Source organism: Rissa tridactyla, chromosome 3, assembly GCF_028500815.1.
Source record: "Rissa tridactyla isolate bRisTri1 chromosome 3, bRisTri1.patW.cur.20221130, whole genome shotgun sequence".
In the NCBI taxonomy this organism is placed as follows: Eukaryota; Metazoa; Chordata; class Aves; order Charadriiformes; family Laridae; genus Rissa; species Rissa tridactyla.
The window spans coordinates 83,371,555-83,397,477 of NC_071468.1; the positions used below are offsets into that span (position 1 = coordinate 83,371,555).

The window sequence follows — 25,923 nt, forward strand, 5'->3', positions numbered from 1 at the left end:
AATTGCTGTTTGAAAGCTCCAAGCTGCACGATGATCAACCATTGGCTAAGTCAACAGAATGCATTTTAAATACTTCATCATTTAATATTATTAAAATAATTTCATATTTGCATACAGAATGTCATATGGCATATTATTTACAAAATAGCTCAACATAATATAAAATTGTTTACATTCAGTATAGGAACTTAATTATTATTCTGGCTAAATATCAAGAAAACAAACCTATTCCCTGTATGCAAATTCTATTTCTTAAACAAAGTTAAACAGCCTGAACATTTTTCATCTCTTACTCCTCATTGTCAGCTATGCTAGCCTCCAGCCAAGGAAAGAGAAACAGCTACCTTTGCTTCTGCCTTACTGTTGGTAACAGATAGCATTGATGTGAACATTGTTAAACATGACTGTCTTTTATATATGTATAAAATTCAATTTTTTCCCTTACCAAAATTAACTTAACCTTCATTAATCTGTTACTGAGCTTCCATACTCGGCCTCCTCAACTTTCATTTGTTGTTATTTCAGGCTTGGATATATTTATGAATAATCTTATAGAATGTGTGAACTGTTGGAAAACAGAAATATCTGAACAGAGCAGGGCTTGCACAAATCTGCTTTCTTTTGGTCAATGACATTTTTAGTGAAAATAATTCTATTTATTGTCTTACTACTCAAACTTCATTTTATGCAAAAACTTGAAGTTACACACATGAAATCAATGGGCATTACTGAAGTAATAAAACTAAAATATTTTTGGTTTGAAAATTATCTTCTCAAAAATAAGTTAGAAGTATATTTGACATATAAGAATTATGTCATTAACAGCGGCAGAACTCTATTTTACACATTTTTCCCCTTTCCTCAAGACATAAAGTACCGCTCATGTAAAAATAAGGCTGGTAAAAAACTTGAGGGAAACATTTTAGCCAATATTTTGGTCTATAAAGTTTATGTAGAAAGACGATAAACTACATTCTTTTGAAAAACTCAGGATAAACAGGATACCACAAGTTCTCTCAAGGAGCTGACAGAACGCAAGCAAGTGCTTCTAACTGCTATGGGAACTGGATTAAGAACTCAGGTCTGCTGAATGAACATAAAGCATACAAAATATGGCAGGTTTAACAGTATTTATGCACTCCCAAAACACCAATGCAAAAGGGTAACGCCTCCTCTGTCCCAAATGCAAGTTTTAAATGAACTGCTATTATGGACATTAACAGAATACATTAATAGCATGAGTGTGCTGATTTTCATAAGCTTTCAGTACAGTTAGAAACTCATATTAGTACTGGGTTGCTTCTCTTAAGTTTAGCAATATATGCTTCTACTCAATGTTTTTACTGTTGTGGTCCAGTGAACAGAAGCTGAAAACATCCACTAATGATATCAAAAAGTAAAAAATGGCCTTTCATTGGTATACTATTAGGTTTCAGTATAGGTCTCAAAACTACTCTTTGAAATTAAGATATACAGGCTTGTATACAGTTATATACAATCCTTAGATCACTACAAATCCCAATTAGAGAAGTAAAATTATAAGCCTGTGTGTGTACGGAACAGAATACAGTTATTTGAAGAATAACGCATTTCTTGAGGCCTCACACTAAGATGCCAATTAAAAACCACTAATTTCATACCTGAAGTGTCCGCAACTGTGCTCTGTCACATATACATTCAATGTGCATCACACAAACACTGTAGTAGCGCATTACAAAACTCCATTTGCCACAATCACCCAATAACCGTGTCCCCTGGGTGTGAGGTGCAATTGTTAGAAGCCAAATTTTAAAGTTTGTCAAGCATTTGCTGCTGTCCTTTCCTACAGAATCAAAAAAAAAAATAAAAAAAAAATCGGACTTCATCATGGATGTGGATGCACTGAATAATAATTTTATTCCTCTGTTACAGAAGACTTCCTAGGTCTGAGAACAAGATCCTTGATAGAGGTAGTGATTTCTTGGAGCTCTTTTCGAATGGCATCTGCTCCTTCCTCCTCCTCCAGGTTATCTGTTGTGTCACCGTCTCCCTGTTCAGTTTTCTTAGTCTGACTGATCAGTTGTTTCACGACTAATCCCTGGTATTTGACTAACAGAGAATGCTGATCCTGAGGGTAAAAAAGCAGAAAAAAACCAAAAGGAATGTCAATATCATGGAGAAGGTACACAGACCTTTAATTAAAGATTAGATTTTTAGAAAAGCATTCTCCCGTTCTTGCCTGAAGAGGGTTAGCAATACATAAATATATTTCCATCAAGGTATTTTGCAACCTAAATTCTGAGAGACAAAGAGGCAGAAAGATGAACGTACATCCACGCTGCAAGAACAGGACAATTAACCACTGAAGGAGGAAAGCAATGCAGTTACTGAACACCACCAGTTTTGGCAGATTAGAATACAGACTTTCAATGTTTTTATTTTTGAAGATGGACATCTTTCTTTAAAACTGAACTAGAAAAGTTTAAAAAGCAATCACGCTGTAGCTAGGAGGGAAGAGAGTGTAAAAAAAATTTCAGTTATAAGAATTATAACATCCCCCGATACATGGCTGTCTCTATGGAAAAGGAAAAGCTACAGTACTAATAATGGACTGATTTTCATTTTTATTAAAATAATATTGAAGACAGATCCCTGAAATTATACATTTGAAATATAATACAGATCAGAGAAACTGCATATTCTGTACAGAAAGTAATGATTAGTCATGAAACACAAATGTGCCAGTCTTATGCAGCAGAAATGGTGTAAGGCACAACTTTTACCTTCTGTCATAGAAGAAAGGTACTTTCCCCTTAAAAAGCTAGAAAGGAATACCTCTGGGATCTTGCCACTTAGGAAATTAATGATCTGCGGTACTGATCTTCCTGGTGCATGAAGCATACAGTGGGTTGTAAACTGAAATAACAGTACTGATGTCAGGTGCAGAACAAGAGCTGGATCTTCTGTGACTTTCAGCTGTTCAATCAGAGCTTGTCTGTGCTGAAATAGGACTTGCCTAAGGAACAGGAATACATTATATAAAAATATGTTTCTTGTTCTGTCTTATAGTAGTTGATGGTAAGACTCTAAAACCTATCTAACTTCAATCAATTAATTTTAATTTTCTTCTCTGACTGACCAGTTCTTCATATGAAATTCCACATTAAAAAAAAAAAAAAAAAAAGCTAGCGAGATTTTGAAAAGCCCACTGGAGAATTTATAAACTAGTATGTTGTAGTAAGTGGTCAGTCAAGCAAATTAGCTCTTCCCTGCTCCTTCTCCCGTGGAATTAGGACTGCTTGGCTTTGTAGTTTTCAGTTAAACAGTTTGGAAAGAAAGACTGCCTTGTACTTACACATTCTGTGTGACTGCTACCAAACTAACCATCTGACATTTGTGCAGCAACCGAGCTACGTTTCACATACTGTGCATGGAATAAATAAAATTAAGGTACCTTTCCTTCTTTTTGTCTCCTTTTTTCACCATAATACCACAAATATCCACTGCAGAATCAAGGCATGAAAGAAAATCTTCTATGCTCTATGAAAAAATGATACAAATATTTAATCTTAGAAGATTATAAAAAAGGCTAACTACTGTTCACAATTAACCACACGAACAGATGACTGTGAATACATCTGGAATAAACTATGGAAGAAAAGAAGTAGTAAAAAGTATTTAGTAGAAATTAACTTTATTCATCTTCCAATAGTTCATATACTTAAATATCAAAACAAACGATAATCTGTCAGTCTTAAAAATGAAATTAAAAAAGGAATGCATGTTCTACAATTATTTACAGATTTTTTTTGCTTAAGAAACATATCAGTATGGCCATTTGCATAAAAGAATTAATAAATTACTTTCCTTTGTACTTACACTGCCATAATCTGAAAGGTTTTTTTTTAATAAACAGGATTTTACTAGTTAAGAAATACATGGGAAGACAATCAGGAACTTCAGGAACAAAATACAAGTAACATCAACCACTTTAAACTGCAGATTCTCTCTCAGCTTTTAATTTTCTCACCTGCTCATAAAAGATATACTAGATTCCATCTGGAAGCAAAGAGCTAGGTGACTATCAGTATAAAAATATAAGAGCACCTTTTCACCTCTTAAAACTCACAGATATGAAAACATATTAAACTTACTGACTTACACAAGTTCAAAAGATTATTTTGCTTTCATCCTTCACAGAAGCAGCAGTTACATACTACAGTATGTATGTCAGCTGTTTATTAGCGTTGTATCAGCAGAACGGAAAATCTCAACTCAAAGATTCTGGATCACTTTACCTTGCCATTCAGAGAAGTATGCAGTTTAGTTAAAGGACCTTTGGTGTCTTCTGGCAATTTACCTAAAATCTTGGTCCGGACCTGTATGAGACAAGAATGGAGACATTCCATAATATTAATTACCTTTTTAGCTGCAGGCATATTTAAACAGAAGATACTTGAATAGAGACTGTTAATAAGGAACTGTTAACTGTGTACCTCATTTGTGATTGTAGAATAATTTTCTGTTGTCATCATTGAATCAGATGCTAGGAAGTTGAAAATAAGATTTGTAATGTCTGTACAGACAGTCTTCAACAGGTGTTTGGCAAGATTATTCTGAGTCTCATCTGTTAAAAGAAATAAGTGATTAAAAGTAACTTATCATAGTTCCCTGACTCCTCTAATCAGAGCACTTGCTAAAACGTGGACTCTATCAATCATGAGTAGTATGAGAAAGTCATCTGGATACATGAAGCTAACATCCCTCATTTGCAGTTGCTTATGGAATATTCTTCAGTGAAAACCGTGAGCTTTCAGGTCTGTATGTTCATTTTAATGCATTGTTAGTATTTCAAAGGTATATCTGTATAAGCAGTAAACTAGTCCCTGTACAATACTCCCGAATCACAAATGAGCCACCACTGCCATCCATCAACAAGTAAAAGGTATGTAAAGGAAAAGTCTACAGGATAAGCAGTTAAACAGAAGAGCAGGCACATGACTTAAGGCTGAAACAGTAGACTTTTAGAAAAAGAGGCAATAGAACACATGTACAAGAACAGAGGCTAATGGAAAAGAGTTCCATTTATTCCTAAACATGGGAATATTGTAGGGGGGGGGCGATTGCTACTGTTTCCTTTTGTTGTAAGCTTTCCACAGGGAAAGCTCTAGAAGAAAGCTGAATACAGCAGAGAACGCTGGAAATGTATACAATATTTTCCTAATGCTTCATTTCTGTCACAAAATACAGGTAGCTAAAAAAGACACCTTACGAAGTAACCCATTGCAAAGTGAATCTACACCTTGTTAAAAAACTACCCTCGAGGAGCAACTACTTTCAGTATCAAACCTAAAAGAGGTTTTAACAGGGGCTTCTTAGAATCAGGTAGTATTCAATTCTGGCACAGGTGACAGAATGAAGTAAGTTTATTAATTATCCCTCCCCCCCGACAATAAAAACTACAAAGGGATGTAAACACTTTGGAAAGAAGGCCAAAACACCACAATTATCTTGACAGACGATATAACAGACTACAGATCTGAAATTAAGAGAACATATTTCAGTAAGTGTGCAAAGGTGCACTCCAGCGTAAGGTGAGTGTTAGGCAGTGGAAACACATCTCTAAGTTTTTCCTTTTGAAAGTGTTTCTCTTCTTTGACCTTGAATGTAGATTCAGGAATAAATTCAACATCCCTGAAGGAGCATACTCATTTTTTGAAGTACATATTTATTGTACCTGTGAAATGCTTTGTTCCCTTTTCAAATAACCGAATGTTGTTGTACAAGTTTGAGAATTCCTCCTGCAAGTCCTTCATAGTCTGTCTTCTGCTAGCTCCAGAGGATGATGTTGAAGATGTAAAAACAGAACGCACAACTTCCTGATAAGTTTTTGTTAAAGGTCTTAGAACAGGGAAGAAGAAAGCAGAAAAAGGGAGCATTAAACAAAGCGTAAAACTGTGGGTGGTTTTTCCAAATATATCAGCAATAGTAAAAGCTACCTCATTACACAGTAAATGAATGGGACATGAATGCCACAGAATGGTGAGATAAATAGAAAGCAAATAATTGAAATCAGAAAAAAGGCACACATTAAAAAAAATTAAAATGTACTTTTGTAATTGCAGAAGTACTATTGGTTACAGTATGCATGGTATGTAAACGCTTGCCAAGGTTTTAACTCATAACAACTCCTAAATGGAAACAACATGAAAAACAGAAAAGCTTTCCAGAAACAACGCTTTTCACAAACTCTTTTGTCTGTGGATAAATTTCAGATCAATGACAGCTGCAAGAGGGGAAGACTTAAGTCGCATTAAAATAGCACAGGCCCTTCTAAAGATGGAGTTACCATTGCACTCCAAGTTTATTCAAACTTGGGCTGTTACAGTCCTATCATGTCCTTTTTGCCCTGAACACACATATTCACATCCTCTCTTGTATGGAACATCATTTAAAAGAAGTTATTCATCTTTGCTTAGATCGGTTTGCTGACCTAGCTTGCTACCCAGTTCACACAGGTACCAGCTCCACATTTACAGAGGGCTTTACAGAAGACGGGACTAGTGAAACCCCAATATGGATCAGTGTAATGGGGTGGAAATACACTCACAAACCTGAAAATATGCTTGTTGACAAAGGACGCAGAACTACCTACTGCTAAGCAGAAGCATGATTTCTCATCAGTGTGTCAGCATGGCTTTCTAATACTTAAGTATATAACATGGAGCTGTATAGAAAAAGAATATTGTGGTTCATTTCCATTAGCAAAACATTTTTTTTTCTAAGCAAGAAAACAGACTGAAGGGAAGATTAATCTGAAGTGAATCACAGACATTCTAACTCCAGCTGAATTCTCAAATTACCTTATTAGGTGTTCAGCAAGTTCTGTAATCAGCTCTTCAGGGCAATCCTGCATGTGAGCCTTTAAAACATCCTGAATTTCCTCTTGTGACATGAAAGGGAACTCTGGCTGCTTATTCCTACCTGTAGCGGCAATGAACAACAGTCATTGAAAAAACACTATACTTAACTTTGCTGCAGTTACTCTGTGGCATAAGACAGTGAAATGTCTCAAAGTTCAAACTTCCACAGAAGAAATACATTACCAACAATGCAAAAAAAAGGATGACTACACATGACAGTTAAATTTTACACATATGAAAAACTGACAAAATTTCTCTGATGATCACTTAGCAGTTATTTTCTGTAACAGACAACTTAAGTAGTATATGAGAGCATACATTTTTGCTGAGAAACTTCAAACTGTCTAACCCATCCATTATTTTACAAATGATGATGTCACCAAGACCAAATAAATGCCAAAACTGAACAGAATGTTCCTATTTGAAGGATTTCACAAGGTTGTTGGGAGTTTTTTTAACCCCGTTTAGTAAGGTACACAACCATATAACAGAGAGTACCTAAAGTTGAGGTTACAGTACAAAATTTGAGGCAGGATAAAGCAAGAATATTAAAACAGTCAAGAAGTTCCAGTAAAAAAAAAATCAACTTACTGATTGTAAATGCATATAAATTTGTGCATCTGTATTTTGATTTTGGACAAGATATGAAGTTTGCCTGCATGCGGCAGAATTTAGTTTTTACATATAAGAAGGAGACCAGGATGATGACAGGGACCAGAAAAGGACGGGCATTAGATGTTCCAGATGCAGGATAAAACAGGTTTATTCTGCATGTAAGATAACTGAATGAATGGAAATCAGTGATGTTCCTAGTTGTGCCACAGGAGCCACGAACAACATACAAGGCTATATAAACAGGTGGAAAGGGAGCCTAAATCAGGTTTTGGAAGGGTCTTATTTATATTTGAATGGTTACAGCTGAATTTATCTTGGGATTTTCATTCAATCTATTTACGACAATACAGCAATACAAACAGCAACAACTGTAAAACATGAAAGGCTACACCAAAAAAAGGCAGTGTAACACTGTTCTACTCAGTAACAGCAATCTTGAAAAATAACTTCATTTATATGTGAATTACAGTAATCTATGAGAGTAGTATGATACAAAATTAAGATGCTGTACTTCACAACTTCAATTATCATGGTTAAAAGTATTTTTTCAGTCTAGATATTATATGTAAAATGGAAGTACACATTTAGTCCAAAATAACATGACAAACCAGTGCTAGTTGCTTGTGACTCTTCATCACTGTCGGCATCCTTTCTTCCTTTCTTCTTGGTTTTCTTGATCTTGATTTCTCTAGCATTACCACCTCCTCCTCCTCTCACGCTTCCACTGCCCTCTGGTGGAGAATTATTTGCTTAGTACACAGTGAAGTTCTAGCACTTAAAATTATTTTACAATATTACGGTAATTTATCTGCATTACTTGTTAATGCTGAACTAAAAAAAACACAACCTGATTCTAAATGTAACCTATAATATACATATTCCAGAACCATAGGGACATAAGTTTCATTCCTAAGAAAAAAGCTCAACTAAGCCAAAGCTTTGCTTAAGCTAATGTCATTAATAAAGACAAATGCTAATAATACAAAAAGTACATATCATTGAAAAAAAAAAAAAAGCAGCACTATCTTTTTCCAGCTGAAAACAGATGAGATACTAGTGTCCATAATGTAATGGGAGAATTTCTGTTGGCTGAAATAGCATCTTAGCAAGCATTTAGCGTTTGTATTCAGTGATGCTGAATAAAGTAGCTACTCAAAAATATTCCAGATAATGTAACTTTGTTAACTTTCAGAGAAAGAATCCTACATAGTAAGCATTTATCCAAAATAATCAAATGCATGCTTCCAAGAATAACTAGAACACTAATTCTTTTTCAACTATTCCTAGATGCCTATAAAGCAATGAGATGTTCCAGTTCTGACAAATGTAACAAATGACTTAGTTCATAGTTCCTGTAATCCATGTATTCACACTGCAGATTGGATCTCAATTTGCAATACAGTCCCTTTCCACAAGGTAAGCTGCTCTGCTGTGTGTTCCCTTTATCACAGCTTGTTCCCTTCCTTTTTTCACTTGAAACAAATTTGAACTCCAGAATAACAGGTTTTATACATGCACTAAGCCTTGAGAAAGTAGTTATTTTTCCATTTAAATATAAGGTCCAAGATTTCAAGTAACTACATTATGTAAGAGTATTACCATTTAAGAAAAGAAAACACAAGGACAAGATGCTACTACTCACAAAGCTAACTGCATCTGTTATGTGCTACAGATGGATTTTAAGCATTACTTTGCAGGAACAGCAAACTAGTTCACTTGCAGCTAGGAGTGGATAATGTACTTCTGCGACCTTCAGAGTTTGTGACCTCTTAAAGAAAAAACCAAAAAGACTTGGTGTTTTTCACAAGTTTGTCAACTGTGCAATACACTAGTTATTTTGGAAACAAGTCCCCTTCATTGTGTATTCCACTTTATAGCCATATAGAAAAAGCTGCAATCTGCAGTCAAGATCTTATCCACAGAGAGACGAAGCAGGAGAGACCACTGCTAGAAAAGCCGTATTTTATGACAATAGGATACACAGACTGTAATGTACACAAAGGATTACATGCCTCCACAGATACTTGTTTGTAACAGACTGTTGCAAATGGTATTATAAACAGACAATACAGAATTCGACTTGAAAATTTTAATTAATCCAATACATGGCAGAATCTGTATTTCTGATGAACTCCATTAACACTACGCCATGTCAGGTTACACTTGAACAGCAGATATTGATATAGTCACGTACAGACCTTAAGATAGGCAATGTGACATTGGCCACATTCTGCCATTACACAATAACAACATCTAATCCTTAAACCATGATGCTGACTGTTTTAAGGTGATGCACCTAACAGTCCATAAAAAAACCACTTCAGGGTAGTGCTTTCTGAATATGTTACCTGCAGATATGAATGTGTCTAGACACGTAGTACATGCTCAGCAGAGTCTCACTCCTCAGAGGGTTGGAAACTGAAGTTATTCTGACAGTGCAATTAAAGTTCAAGCTTTTCTGCTTCAGCTCTGGCCTAGAAAAATCTGCTGTCTCTTATGGCAAGAATAAGTTTAGATTCCATGTTGACTCAGTAATGGCCTTTTTAAGAGTAGAATGTAATGTTTTATTTTTCAGATGAGTATACTCAATTAAGCTAGATGCATCAGTGCTCTAATTCTGTTACAGAAAGGTTTGAAAGGGTTAAACCCACACATTTTTATTCCTCCTCAGATTAAGATCTATTCTAAACAGCCACCACACAAATGGAATAAGACTTGGGATTAATTTAACCTAGAATATACCTTAAAGTAAACTGTGTGAATCTCCAAATATGTTATGTGTGCAAACAACAGAAAATTGTCTGTCATGGGATTCTTAGAAAAGATGTACAATATTCTCAAAAGCCCCTCATCTTAATACCTCATTTCTCATTTCAGACAGAGTAATTTTGGAAGTAACTTCTTAACACTATTAAAAAATATTTTCATTTTCCTGGGTCCCTGGAAAGCCGAGAGTAACTGTATCTATACTGTGTAATAAAAAACGGTACAGAGGTTCCCAAGCTAATACTGAATCATAGAATAGTTTGGGTTGGAAGGGACTTTTAAAGGTCATATAGTCAGTCCTCATTGCACAACTCAATATTATGTGACTATACCGTATACACTAAGAAATCAATATGGATTCCTTACTTCTAAAGACAGCTGCCTCGAGTTGGACTAACTGAAGATATCTTTATGGTACTTCCTTTGCAATTCTAAATCTGAAATTAGTTCTCATGGACGTAGCTCAGATATATCTACACCTACAGTATAATGATGAAAAGTGGTTGGATTATGTCTTAAATACCGTCAGCAATGGACTGGAGGTAAATAATGGACTACAAAATATAGTAACTTCATATTTGAGTATTTCCAAGACTAACAAGCCCTTTTTTTTTTTGGCTTCAGCTAAATATTGATGCCTTACCTGTTGCTTTCTTTCTTCTTTCATCCTTTTTGTCCTTTTTATTAGCATATGAATTCTCTAGACCAGAAGCCTGTTTTAAATCTTCTTCAGTGATTAAATTAACAGGGTTACTTTTCATCTCCTAAAATGAAGAACATGCACTTCATAGCAAAAAGATAAACACAGCAACAAAAGATACATGCGGAAATATTTAAGCCATTTGGCCATTTTTAACTATACTAATCTAACACCGTGTTTTCCAAGTGCAACACATGACGAGACATTTATTCTTCTCTTCAAAATTCAATATTTGATCATACTGTTAGTGTGATAGTGTTGAGTGCAACTGAATATAAATTAAATTACACTAATTACATATACAAAACTTTTCTTCACCTTTGCCCTTCTTCTCAAGATGTATTTTAGATGAGATGTTAAAGAGATGGCAACAGCAAACAGAAAATAACATAAACTGTACAACAATCAATGTATATTGCATCTAGACCAATAAAAAAACTGTACCTTTTCAGCTTTCTGTTGCATTGTATCAGAAAACAGATCAGCACAGCTGCTTAGAAATTTCTCACTGACCACAATGGTGTCACTGAAGACCAAACCTGAAGAATTTTTGCTTAAAGATCTCATTACTTGCTGAAGCAAAATCCCAGTATCTTCTACTGACAATGAACTCGGCAGAAGAGTCTAGGGTAAAGAAAATCAAAATCACTTACATACAATAATCCGTTCTAGAATGAACAGACATACTTGTATGTGGATAAATAGAATCCACAGACACCCCATCACCCTATTTGACAACTGTTAACGATTTAGAATATATTGCACTTTTTAAATTAAACCAGTGATTTAAGAGCAAACGCTATAAATATTCTAACATCACAAAGCAACACTGCTCTACAGTATGTGCTGCCTCTGGGAAAACACATGTCAATTTCTTCTAAATGCAGCTCAACAGATACAGAGTAACACCAAACAAAAAAACAACAGTAGACTTTCTTACAAGCAGCTGAGTAGTGGTGTAAGGCCTGAAATTAGGATTCAGCCAGGACAACATGGCTAATATGTGTCTGCTTACTGAAACTGTCACGAGAGTTCAGTTCTAACTTTTTTCCCCCAAAAAACCCCACTGAAATATATTGCTCTCTATCAGAATACGTTAGCACTAATTTTGAAATGAAAGTTAGTCTTAGCTATCTAGCAACTGAATACTAATATGTCCTTCCTGTGTTTTCGTTCAGACCAACTTAAAGGCAAATAATGTCTTTTTACTTGTTATTTTACTTAAACTGAATATTCTTCTTTGGTAACACGGAATTTTCATTATACCTATGTGTAGTTTCAATAGAGTATCATTTGACACTAAAATAAGACAAAATAAATAAATCCAACAACAACAACTGAAAGGATTGCTTACTGCTATATCTATCCAGTTGCCAGAGCTGATGGCTTCCTCTACAGAGGCTTCAACTTGATCCACAATTTCTTGACCAACACAAGCTGCTCTCAGAAATAAGAGTTGTGTAGACTTGAATCTTTTTTTAATGTAGCCTGATGGGTCGGTGATGCCAAGTCTGTACAACGCATCAAATTCTATAAAATAGTGAGATGTCTGTTACACTTAAGTACCTTCATATACATACAGGATCTTATGTGGTAATTTTTTTGAAAGCAGGAAAGGAAGAATTACATACAGTTTATATAAAAGTAAATGCAGCCTCAAGCTGATGCTGAGCTAAAATTTAATTCAGCACAAGCTACACCTAAACACAGTTAACAGGAGTATGAAGATAAATCGTGGACATGACTTTGGTCTGAGTTTTGGAAAAAAAATGTTTTTTTCAGATTCTTATACCATTAAGTTTATCTTCGCAATTCTATCTTTCCAAAGTATTCTAACATAACATGGACAATATTTATAACACATACAATGACAAAATGTTTTGTTTTCAAAAGTTACTCCAATATACTCATAGAATCATGCAATGCCTCACAAGGAAAGAATTTCAACTATTTGCCAATTTATACTTAGACTTTCTGAAAACATTCAAAGACTTTGACAGATACTCTATCAGTCAAGCAATATTACAGAAACAATACTACTACAGTAAATTATGCTGAACCTCTTTAAACTGCAAGACTAACTGTTATTTAGGGACCGGCCCTTTGGGACCTTAAGGGTACATTCCTCTGTTTATTCAGGTCCACATTTTCCCATAGCTCCTGTTTTAAAACACCATCATCCAGCATCACTCAGCTTTAAATTAGACAGACTTGTTTGGATTCAAATCAGGACGCTAGTGCTACCCACTCCAGTTCTACAAATCTTATTTTGGAAAGGTTCTTCCTGTGCACTGCACACTTGCCTATACAGACTATTAACAGCCAAAGTTTGTTTGTAAACTGGACACCTGGACTGAAACTCCAACCATGTGGGTCAAACATGATCATCTGAAAAGTATACAATGAGCAGTCAAAGCAATGTCTTCAGGATAGTAATAAAAGTAGCATTTGTAACTTGGTTTGTGAGAAATAAAGTTACTGTTTAGCAGTATGGCTCTCTCCGCTGAAATATGGTTCTTTGTGATAAAGTAACACACATCATTATAAACGAGATGGTCTTTTAACAAAGGAGTATCAACTACTGTATTGATTTCCACTTATTCTTGTGAGGCTTCACTCTAGACACTAGCTATATTAGGATAAGACCAATAACATAAACTAGTTTTAGAAAGATATTTTACCTACAAGAATAAAGATTAATTACCTAAGTAACCATTCTGCTTGAAAAAGGAATCCACCCAGTTGCTCTGCGTCCTGGCATAGATGTCTGGAACAAACACAGCCTTATCCTGTCTCCCACCAACCACGGTGCCTTTTAGACGACCAGTATTAACAAGCTCTTCTAGCACAGCTACAAGAAGAAAAGAAAGAAGAAAATAAATGAAGTGACATTTTCCACTTTGATATATCCATTAGTCAAAACACAGCAATTATTTTCCCTGTTTTGTTTCTTCTTTTTTCCCACCCATTAGTTGTTTTTCTTTTTATTATTAATTGAAAGAAACTATAGACCAAACTACAAGTGCTTGTTCTAGTGAAACATTCCCAAGTTCTATCAATTATTTTTAACACTTCTGAGAATGTCTTGATAAAAGCTCTGGAAATCATACAATGTTTCAAAACAGTGAGTCACAATGGCAAGATCAAAACAGTTTTTATTGAACATATACCTAGACAGTTTGAGCTTTTAATTTAAAAAATATACTTATAAAAGAATCTTTCTCTGGGCAGGCAATAAAATACATGAGCAATTTATTAATATGTTCTCGAGTTCATTACTTGCATGATAACCAAGATGGAAAAAAAGAGATCTGAACATACTAAAATACATGAAAAACTGCTACCTAAACTGCATAAATGTGACCACCTCCAACAGGTGACCTTCTTCAGGGTTTACAATGTTCACACTCTTGTTGCCAGTAATAAGCTCCTGATAATGCACAAATATTGTTGACAAAGGACATATCGGTAACTAGTAGCACCAAAGTATTAAGCCTTTGTCGATGCTAAATAAGGTGTTTTCAATCCATTAAAGGTGCACAGGAATATCTGATTTGTCTTCTATGTTCTGCTTATGCGTTTTTGTAAGTCACTAGGTATATTTAAAAAGTCAGTGACGTCAACTGCCAAGCTCTGATGATTTCTAGAGCTTTGCTAGATGCCCTTTTTATCTTCAGTTTGTGTTGATTTCTATTTCATGAAAAGACAGATTTTACCCTGGAACAGAACATTAAATGGTATCACATTGTTGGCTCCTTCCTCATTAAACATCAGTAGCAGTCAACATTTCAACATGCTTAGTACAGCATGTGGAGGTTTAGCTCACCTACACAGAAAAACCTGGTTCCAGAAGAAATACTACATTTTACCCATGATTTTTTTTGTTAGATATGCCAGCAGTGTAGATAAACCTCTATAAGCCAGCAGCTACTGAACATCACTGCCACTTAACAAATCTGAACAGTAGTTACACTGAAAAAACATAGAAGAAAGAGAAACTGATTTAAACAAGATGCAGTTTTATGTAATCTAAGAGGAGCTAGAAATCATGTTCTGCTATGGTTCGGTTACATTGTATAAAATGGAGCTTATAAAACAGATTCTGAAAATGAAATTAGATTTTTATACTTACTAATAGTTTAGTTACCCTAGAAAATAGAGTCAGTGTGCCTATTCTACTATTGTCACACAATACAGTTTGCAATCTCAACCCGTTTTTATTCAAAGTTTTCAGGAAAAAAAGAGCAAGACTCTTATAGGTATTTCAAATCATTTTGTGGAGCACTAGCAATAAACCAGAGTCTTTATGGAGAAAGGGGGAGAAATGACAATGCCAATTAATTTTTGTATTATTTCAAGTGCCAGTTCTAAAACTCCAGGGCAGAGAAGGTGCTTTCACAGGAGATTTCACAGCTCCTACTACAGTTATGCCTAGATGCAGGACATCTGCAGAACTACTGTAATCTCACACTTATTTTTAAAGGTGATTGAGTAGTTTGCAGTGTTCTGTAAAAGGTCTCTGCAGAAGTCTGGCAAAGATGACAAGCATCTCTCCATGCCTATCCTACATCAGCAACACAATATTCAGAAACGAAGAACACCTGTGCTTTCATATGCTTTCATAGTGTTTTAACTTAAAGTTTCTAATTTCTAAAATTATTTATTTTCTATCATAAATTCATTTCAGCTTAACATGAACAGCAGCACAGCTATGTGACAGAACTAAAGACTATTGTTCATCTTGTCTAACACTAAGTGTTGATTAAATAATTAGCTGTTTGTAAACTATACTAACAGTAAACTGAAATTGCAATTTTTTTCTGTAAGAGATACAAAACTGACAAAGATCACTTTAAACCACCTTACTAATAATGACAAACATAAAAAGCCAAGGGTATAAGTAACACATTAAGAAGATATTTTTCAAGTTTCCAGCATTTGTGGAATTGAAATGGTATCTCAGAAAATGGATAGAATAAAATCAAACACGCTCTGGCAGTGAGTAAAAAGCTCTTTGAAACTCATGAAACTGCAGAGGAAATGAAATGCAGCAAGATAAACTAAAGAAAAAGATTAACTAACTCACTAAAAAAAGAACAAACAAGAAAAAGAAAGTATTAGAAATACACTTCGCCATCGTGATGATTACTGGTGACAGGAAAGCACTAGAACTTCAATTCACATGAACACTGTACATGAGCAATACATGATCAAGTACTTGCAGGACCTGTTTGAAAAAGACTGTAACCGCATACTGAAATTTGCTGGGTACTGCAACACTACTATAATGCAGTTCAGCAGATTTTCCTTTTAATCTATGAATACCTAGATGGCACATTCCAAAAAAAGAAGAAACCTAAATTGATTATGTGAAAGTAGAGTGTTTATGTAATTTTATTTAAATGCTAAGATTTTTCTTTTTAATGAACAAGCTTGCAACAAAGAACAAGAAGGTAAGCAGACAGATATTATAGTGGAGCTAAAGCGTGCAATACCCTGAAGACAAAAGACCCAATCAAACAAAAAAGAAATGTTAACTTTCATGAGAGGAGATAGAAAACCATTAAAGAATTCTGAAGACCAGCAGCACTTGGTCAGCATACAAGACTAATGATGCTTGAAGCAGCATTTTGGACAGATGAGAGCGGATTCCTGGTAGTCAAAGAAAAGCTGCAACATTAGAAATGAGAAACAATTAAGTAGTGCCTAAAAGTTTCAGCAGTTGGATAGGAAATCTTTATGTATTTCTATTTTAAAAAGGAAATGTGGAAAATAAAAACCAAGAGTTTAAGGAGATGCTTTATCTCTCAGGACATAAAGACATTTAACTAGGAGCATAACAAAAGCTCTGTTTCTGCTACCACAGAGAATCATAGAATCATAGGGTTGGAAGGGACCTCTGGAGATCATCTAGTCCAAACCCCCTGCCAGAGCAGGGTCACCTAGGGCAGGTTGCACAGGAACGCGTCCAGGCGGGTTTTGAATGTCTCCAGGGATGGAGACTCCACCACCTCTCTGGGCAGCCTGTTCCAGTGCTCTGCCACCCTCAAAGGAAAGAAGTTCCTCCTCATGTTTAGGTGGAACTCCCTATGCTCAAGTTTGTGCCCATTACTTCTTGTCCTGTCACTGGGCACCACTGAAAAGAGCCTGGCCCCATCCTCCTGACACCCACCCTTTCAGTATTTGTAAGTGTTGACAAGTTCCCCCCACCTCAGTCTTCTTTTTTCCAGACTCAAGAGACCCAAATCCCTCAGCCTTTCTTCATAAGAGAGGTGTTCCTGTCCCCTCAGCATCTTGGCAGCCCTTTGCTGCTCCCTGTCCAGGAATGGTGACTCAACCACTTCCCTGGCCAGCCTGTTCCAATGTTTGTAACCCTTTCTGTGGAGAAATTTTTCCTAATATCCAATCTAAACCTCCCCTGGTGCAACTTGCGGACATTTCCTCTTATCCTATCACTTATTACCTGGGAAAAGAGACCGAGACCCACCTCACTACAGCCTCCTTTCACGTAATTGTAGAGAGCGATAAGGTCTCCCCTCAGCCTCCTTTTCTCCAGGCTAAACAACCCCAGTTCCCTCAGCCGCTCCTCATAAGGCTTCTTCTCCATAAAAGTCTTTTTCTCCAGAAAAGTCAATAAATAAAATCCAGAGCAGCTAATGCTACTTGGCTACATAAAATCTGTCCCATTTTTGTGTGCTTCACTGGCAGGTCCAGAGGAGGGCCACAAAACCAATCAGAGGGCTGGAGCACCACTCCTAAAGGACGGGCTGAGAGAGTTGGGGTTGTTCAGCCTGGAGAAGGGGCGGCCCCGGGGAGACCTTATTGCAGCCTTTCAATACTCAAAGGGGGCCTACAAGAAAGACGGGGACAAACTTTTTAGCAGGGCCTGCTGTGATAAGACAAGTGGCAATGGTTTTTAAACTAAAGGTGAGCAGATTTAGACTAGATAGAAGGAAGAAATGTTTTACAACGAGGGTGGTGAAACACTGGAACAGGTTGCCCAGAGAGGTGGCAGATGTGCCATCCCTGGAAACATTCAAGGCCAGGTTGGATGGGGCTGTGAGCAGCCTGATCTAGTTGAAGATGTCCCTGCTCATTGCAGGGGGGTTGGACTAGATGACCTTTAAAGGTGCCTTCCAACCCAAACTATTCTATGATTCTATAAAACTGCCAGCAGCTAAGGACAAGTAACAAACAGATGATAAGTACTGTACTTCTTGCATCATTCTACCCCCAGAGGCATTTCATCAATGTATGCTTTCGTTGCTGTAGCTACAGAAAACATCTCTTCAGTTATGGATAGCACAAAAGGTTTAACACTTTTTATGCTAGAGAGAAACATATTTTTCTTTATTCCAGAATTAAGGCTATGTACTAAAATGCTTCTTTGAAAGCATACATCTTTCAAGAACAAAGAATCTATGTATTAACTAACAAAAATACAAACCAGCCTGAATGAAACTCACAGTAAAGTAAATGTTCTTGAAATCCATACCGAGTGATCAAGGTACTTACAGGTGTAGGCCTTGCAAAAAAGAAAAACAAAACAAGAAAGTTAATGACCTGAAATTGATGTGGAGAATCTAGAAATAAGAGGTACTCCAGAAAGACAAAACTACATAATATCTCAGCCCCAAGGTGCTACACTCATTTTTGACACAGCTTAGTAGGTTTTAATTTTGAATTACTATGAAGTTATATCTTATAACAAAGCTAAAATAATTATCGTAAGGAAACTTCTGCTCTCCCAAGTTTTTATCTTCATAGAAATCGAAACAGAAGACTATTAATTTAATAAGAAAAAACCTTCTATAATCACACGTAGTGGGTAAACATCAACATGTTATTGACAGTGAGGATAGATACTCTCCACACAAACAAAAGAACTGCTGATTAACATTTTTTTCAGCCAAAAAACTTAAGTATGTTTTATGTGGTATATTGTTATATTTTCCTTATTCTCCTTTCAAAAGGAGCTCCCCATTTCAAAAAAGTGAGTCTAATATAACTAAATATTTCACCCTAGGAACTGAACTACACTGAAACAAATCTACCCATACATCTTTATTTTCTTTTCTTTCTCAATCACAAGTGAATTTGGTCCATAAAGACCTATGATAAAAATATTTTAATATGTTGTTGCAGGTGTTGCAATTTACCGAGTAATTGCAGTGAAGAGACCACGAATGCGTGCTCGATGCCGGGACACAAAGGCTTCTGTAAAAATTACCCCACGGTTTTCCTGGTCTAGTTGTCCATGAATAATTCTACCCAAACGCCTGGATAATGCCTGTAAATAGAAGCTGGGATGATTGCTAAAACTGTGTATTAAAGACGTTAAACAAAAATTAATCAAAAAATCCGTATTAACAGATCAGCAAATTAGTTTTGCTAAGAGAGACAAAATATTCAGAAATGAGGACTACAAATGGAAATTATTATTTAGGTACATTGAGAATGTGTCTTATGACACGTAAGTAGATGCCATTATGGCCCACGGTTGAAACTTCAGGGAATTCAGCTTTCCTAACAAAGCCCTCTTCTGTCAGATAAATGCATATCTAATGATAAAAGAACACTTTGCAAAATAAATAATTATGGTTTGGAAACGCACAACGAAAACTAAGATTTAACCTTTCTATTAATTTTGTATGAAACAGTGGCAAAAGAATTCACTACCCATTTTTTCAAACCGTCAAGACAAAAATTAGCAACAATAAACAGAAAAGAGAGAGGTGCAAACGGTTTAAAATGTGCATCCTTGCGAAGTGAACTTAACCTAGGACATATTGCCCAGGAAACAGAGAGAAACCATGTAATGATTTTTGTATATTAGAAACATTTTTGTAGAAGCTCATCACACGACAAATATTAGAGGAAATCTGTTCATAAATTGAGAGGCAATAAGTTGTCTGTGGTACCCACTATAACTATTCACCTACCACATGTCACAGGATTACACTTTGAAAAAATATCTTCCAAACAAAATCCAACCTTGACTGAAAGTGAGAAAATGCTTCCTAATCCTTTTAAACACCACAACAGCCACTAAGAAAGGTAAATATTTTTTTGTTTCTACTCTGAACGTCTGGCTTCAGCTTCTAGAAATGAACTTTTATTTAAACCTTTTCTGAATAAACTGAAAGGTCTCTACCATTGTATTTCTGCTTCCTGAGTAGCTAATGAGACTGATGAAATCAGAATCATAGTATCATAGAATCATCATTGAATCATAAAATGGTTTGGGTTGGAAGGGACCTTAAAGATTATCTGGTTCCAACCCCCCTGCCCTGGCCAGGGACACCTCCCACTACACCAGGTTGCTCAAAGCCCCACCCAGCCTGGCCTTGAACACCTCCAGGGATGGGATATCCAAACTGCCCCTACATCTTCTCTCTAATATTTCATACAAAGACATTTTCAGATCTTCCACTAATCTAACCCATTCCTAACATTCCTAATTCTAATCTGTTCCTAACAGTCACGAAGACTCTGAAGAAATTTTGTCCAAAAGCAAAAAGGCAAATATCAACCTCAATCTGTAAATAGCTGTTACATCGCAACCTTTATGTATCTAATATTTTTCTGCTTAGAATGACAAGCAGCTCATCACAGTTAACGCCACAGATATTGAAAAGATGACAAAAGAAGGTGAACACAATCAATTCTACATTTGCTATGTTGGTGGCTTGCGTCACCTGTATCAGGAAGTCTCCTGGGAGGTCATATGCCTTGCAGAGTTCCGATATTGTCACCTGGCCAGTTTCTTGTAGTTTATCATTTATTTCTTCTGCCAATTGATCCAGGTAACTCCTTATTTAAAAACAAGAAAAAAAAAATCCCAACACATTAAGCGTGAAATTCAAGATCAACCTGTTATCCACATGCTGAATTCTTAACTGACCTGGCACTAAACCTCCTTCTGTTGCATCTTTGCAAAAATAAAGTGAAAATTATTTTAAATGAATAAAGGAGAACAATGTAAGTTGAATTGTGTTTTTTTTTAAAAAGCCTGCTCACCAGGTACCTAGTATTAAAATTGGTCATTTATCTGCTGTATGAAACTGTCAAAAAGCAGGAACAGGAAAACACTGTATGTCATTGAGACACAGAAGTAGGCTTTAGTGAGCAAGATAGGTCTTAATTATTTCAAGAGAGCCAGGAACTTCACATTCTTTGCCAAGAATAAATCCTGCAGCGCAATCAATAATAGAGACAACCCCATAAAGGTATTACTTCAGTGTGCCGAATGTCATGAAATAACTTGCTTATACATCTTAGGCTTTCGAGGTAAAGCAAGAGGCGGGAAAAAACGAGAGGGTTTGTCAATAGCTGAAGCCGATAGCAAAGCCACAGAGCAAATGAGATCTGTCTGCTGTACACAAAGATGCTGGGTAAGAAATGAAGCCTCTTAAGTGCAGGATACTGGGCAGAGACATTCAGTAAGGGCTTTGCTCCATGGATTCACTGGATGCTCTGCTGAGATAGGCCTCACTCGTCATTTGGAAAGGAAGCACTGAGCACCAAGCAGCCTAGTAGCAGTCAAGAAAAACGTATTTCACTTCAGAAGCAACAAAGGCTGGCTATGACTTTTAGTCTGCATTTTAAAAAATAAATGCAAATTACTCATGTCGCTCCTGAAAGTACTCACTGGTTTATAAGCTGTCCCAGTACAAGCTGAATAGTTTTTTCTGATTTAACAATGTCGTTAGCTCTGTTTTCAATGTGCAGAAGGTCCACATTTATTACCTAAAAAAAACCAAACAACAAAATCTCTTATAAGAACTTTAAATTGAAATTAATTCTCAAACATTGAGATATTATACTTACACATTCCTATGTCTTGAGGAAAGCTGCTTTTATTTTTTTCTACTATTGTATATATATATGGTTAATCTGTGATTTGGAATAAAGCAGCAATGCTTTAGGCAGAAAAAACTCTCTTTGTAACTGTGACAAGGTTAAAAGAAACTTATAAAACAAAAAATTCCAGGAAGCTATGAACAGAAAATACTAAATTGTCTTTCAGAAAGGTTTTCTTATTCCAAGTAATTTTACTCAAGCCAGAACGGAAAATTAGTCACAGAGGAAGACTACTGGAGGATAAAGATTAGTAGAGACAAGAGATTAATGAAGGAAGAGGGAAGACCCAAAGAAGCATGCAAAGTTAATTATGCATGCTCCTGCAGATTTAAATTTAAATGAGAAACACATTTCTTTTCTGTTTGCCCTTCTTAGTTTACAAAGGAAGAGTTCAGAAAGAAAATCTGTATATTTTAGTGGCTATTTCAGAGGTGGTAGATTATCATTAAGCAGAGAGGAGCTTTCAATAAAGCAGTAAATGGACGGATTAAATAGCTTGCGGTACTCTGACATGAGCCACCAGCTCTTCATAAAGTTTGTTCTCTCTTAAAAAAGAGTATAGCTGGAGTATAACTGATGAACTTCATATTTACAATATACATGGTGTGGAAAAGAAAGAAGTATATAGTTTTTTATTACTAAAAAGTTACCTGTTGTAAGTCAACAATGTTTACTCGACCTTCAAAAAAAAAAGTACAAATATACTTTTAGTATATAAAACGTTTGAACAGATTTAGAATATAGCATAGTCCATCGCGAACAAAATACTTCTTCATTACTTTTTTTGTAGACCAATTAAATCAAAGTTTGTAAACCAATTAAAAGATTTATAGATTGCCAAATCACAGAAATCACGGGTGGTCAGTACAAGATATCACATATTGTTCTACCCTATGGCCTTGCTGACAATCCAATACAGAAACTCCAGAATGAAAAATCACTGTTCAAACTCCCTCCAACTTGTTTTTCGCTTTGATGCTGATCTGGATGTGACCATTAGGCCATGAGTATCACAACGGAGATTGTCAAAACTTTCCACCTTTGCATGATGCTGCTAACAAAAGACAGCAACTTTAAATTCAATTCAAGCTATCATAATGATGTGATACATAAAGGCATAACGCAAACTGAGGCATACTTGTGGTAACTGTAAGAAAATGACCAATCTCTATGAACATATAAAGAAATTAATTTTCTAAACATATGATGTTGTGAAATTCATCCTTAAATTGTACTTAAAAGTACAATATACCGTCTTCTCATTAAAACCATTGACAAAAAGCAATGTGACCATATTTATTTCCCTGTATATGTAAGTCAGATCTTACAAAGCAGACGGCTCTTCATACTGGTAAAATAAAAGACCCGTCAACAACAATTTAAAAATATTATTATTACTAATGATGTGAAAGGAGATGATTGATTTTGAAATTCTAAGTCGAGACTAAACATCCAGGCTAGATATTTAACCATACTAAAATACCAAATTTCCTTCAAAAGTGTTCTTAGACCACCTCTACTTCAGAAATTCTGCATGGGTGAAAATGAACAAAGTAACATGTCTTGATATGTTTACCTAAAATAATACAGATTTGAAGTGAAAATAAAATAATACTAGATGAATTCATGTGTATATGTAGCAATAGGAGGCAAGCTCACTTTTTTTACAACATTAAGGGTGCTGAAGAAAATATTCAAATTCTTTCTATAGTCTGCAAAATTAACTTCCAAATCCACAGGAAGAAAGCAAATGCCACGCTTACCACCAGAAACATGAAGCTCATCCCGGATCTCCCTACTAATCTGTGCTGGAGTGACATACTCTTTTCCATCAAGCGTGTGCACTACTTCCAACTGCTTTTCTGCGATCAGTTTGGTGACAATTTCTATACAGTTCCGTTCTGACAATCTATCAACAGCATAAAGAATAATCAGTTATTCTAAGTACCTGCTAAAATTATCTTTAAATTGATGATTCAAAAATACAGGAAATACAATGAAGATTTCTTGCTATTCCATGTGAATACTTTTCACAACAAAAAACTAATTTCAGGATCCTACTTATCACCCCCATTCATCCATACGGCTTCACTTCTGTGGGTCATCTCTCTAAAGTGACTTTTACTCTTCTCCTGAACAGCTGTCAGCCCCTTTTGCTGTAAGGCTGCATCTGCCCATGAATGGTCACGCTTAAACAGTTTGTGTCTTTGATCCTTCTGTGCTTTTTAATTTTAATTTGCTTTTGTTTGGTTGGTTTTTTGTGCCTTTTTTTAATAATTAAAACCAGGTTCTGGGCAACCGCCTCAACTGCTGTACACCACGTACGGAAGAAAGAGCGCACGGGAGCCGTGACGATGTACAGGAGCTTGAATTTAAGGGCAGCTACACACTTTCGTGGACCTCCATATTCTCTCTGGGGGGGGCCTAAACGCCCCTTCAGGGCTCACAGGCACTGACACACCGGTGGAAGAAGGACCGCAGGGGGGCAGTGCCCGGCTGAACACCCCCCCCCCCCCCGCTCCCGGGACCCCGCCGTGCGTCAGGGCCGCGGGCCGGACCTGGGGTGAGGAGGGCCGCCGGAGCGGGGAGGGGAAAGGGCGCCGGCAGGCTGTCCTCAGCGACCGAAGGAGACGGCGGCGAGTTACCGGCGCCTCCCTGCTCACCTGTGGGCCACCTCCGCAAATTGCGCCCGCTGGAAATCGGCTGCCAGGCGCCGGATCTCCTCCCAGGCGGCCGCCATCGCCGCCTCGCCGCTACACGTCAGCCCCGCCGGGCGGGCTACGGGCAGCGCGCGGGGACAAACCGCCCGGCCGCCGCCGCCCTCCGCAGCGCCACCTGTCGGGCGGGAGCCGCTCACCTGCGCTGCCGGGCCACGCCCCAGCCAGGGTCAGTAAAAAAGTAAAAAAAAAAAAATAAAAAGGAAAAAAGCAAAAACCGGTTTCCCCACGCGAGCCCGGTGGATGTAGCCAGGTGAGCAGACGAAACCGTGTGGCCACCAGTGAGGCGGGCTTCACCCGCCGCTGATGTGCTATGGGTGTGAGGCTGACACCTCTGCCAGGGCGAAGGGCTAAAGTGGTGCTCCCCGGGGCTCAGTACTGGGGCCCGTTCTTTTTAATGTCTACATGAAAGACCGGGATGAGGGGATCGAGTACATCCTTGGTAAATTTGCAGATGACACCAAGTTGGGCGGGAGTGTTGATCTGCCTGAGGGTAGGAAGTTCTATGCAGGGATGTGGACGGGCTGGATCAGTGGGCCGAGGCCAATGGTACGAGGTTCAGCAAGGCCAAGTGCTGGGTCCTGCGCTTGGGTCACAGTCACCCCGTGCAGCGCTACAGGCTTGGGGCAGAGTGGCTGGAGAGCTGCCTGGCAGAAAAGGACCTGGGGGTGCTGGTTGACAGCCGGCTGAATATGAGCCAGCAGTGTGCCCAGGTGGCCAAGAAGGCCAACAGCATCCTGGCCTGTATCAGGAACAGTATGGCTTAGCAGTACTAGGAAAGCGATTGTCCCCCTGTACTAGGCACTGGTGAGGCTGCAACTCGAATTCTGTTTTGGGCCCCTCGCTACACAAAAGACATTGAGATGCTGGAGTGTGTCCAGAGAAGGGCAGCGAAGCTGATGAGGGGTTTGGAGAACAAGTCTTATGAGGAGCGGCTGAGAGAACTGGGGTTGTTCAGCCTGGAGAAAAGGAGGCTGAGGGGAGACCTTATCACTCTCTACAATTACCTGAAAGGAGGTTGTAGCGAGGTGGGGGTCGGTCTCTTCTCCAAGGTAACAGGCGATAGGGCAAGACGAAACAGCCTCAAGTTGTGCCAGGGGAGGTTTAGACTGGATATTATGAAAAATTTTTACACTGAAAGGGTTATTAAACATTGGAACAGGCTGGCCAGGAAAGTGGTTGAGGCACCATCCCTGGAGATATTTAAAAGACGTGTAGATGTAGTATTGAGGGACATTGTTTAGTGATGGTTTTGGCAGTGTTAGGTCAATGGTTGGACTCGATGATCTTAAAGATCCCTTCCAACCTAGACAATTCCATGATGCTATGATTTTGTGATAAAACTCGGTCTAAAATGTAA

General features: G+C 37.3%; 1 protein-coding gene across 1 annotated transcript; it reads right to left on the reverse strand.

Moving 5' to 3' along the window:
- Nucleotides 1-63: 63 nt before the first annotated feature.
- On the reverse strand, nucleotides 64-24,628 carry UFL1 (UFM1 specific ligase 1). Its single transcript, XM_054195188.1, has 19 exons — nucleotides 24,510-24,628; nucleotides 23,610-23,755; nucleotides 22,497-22,525; nucleotides 21,635-21,732; nucleotides 20,682-20,796; nucleotides 19,143-19,273; nucleotides 18,450-18,508; nucleotides 13,688-13,834; nucleotides 12,338-12,513; nucleotides 11,428-11,607; nucleotides 10,927-11,047; nucleotides 8,126-8,248; nucleotides 6,843-6,963; nucleotides 5,717-5,880; nucleotides 4,476-4,606; nucleotides 4,278-4,358; nucleotides 3,434-3,519; nucleotides 2,815-2,995; nucleotides 64-2,107 (listed from the first exon to the last, which is right to left on the reverse strand). The coding sequence occupies exons 1-19, from the start codon at nucleotides 24,584-24,586 to the stop codon at nucleotides 1,895-1,897; spliced, it is 2,379 nt and encodes a 792-aa protein (XP_054051163.1). The 5' UTR covers nucleotides 24,587-24,628; the 3' UTR covers nucleotides 64-1,894.
- Nucleotides 24,629-25,923: the final 1,295 nt, after the last annotated feature.

Bases quoted from the DNA above. Each gene is read 5' to 3' on its own strand.
- UFL1 (XM_054195188.1), bottom strand. From the start codon at position 24,586: ATGGCGGCCGCCTGGGAGGAGATCCGGCGCCTGGCAGCCGATTTCCAG. The intron at 22,526-23,609 runs GTAAGCGTGGCA...TTTTTTTTGAAG, and splicing joins TGAGCTTCATGTTTCTGGTG to GTCGAGTAAACATTGTTGAC. The intron at 11,048-11,427 runs GTACAGTTTTTT...TCTTCATTTTAG, and splicing joins TGCAACAGAAAGCTGAAAAG to GAGATGAAAAGTAACCCTGT.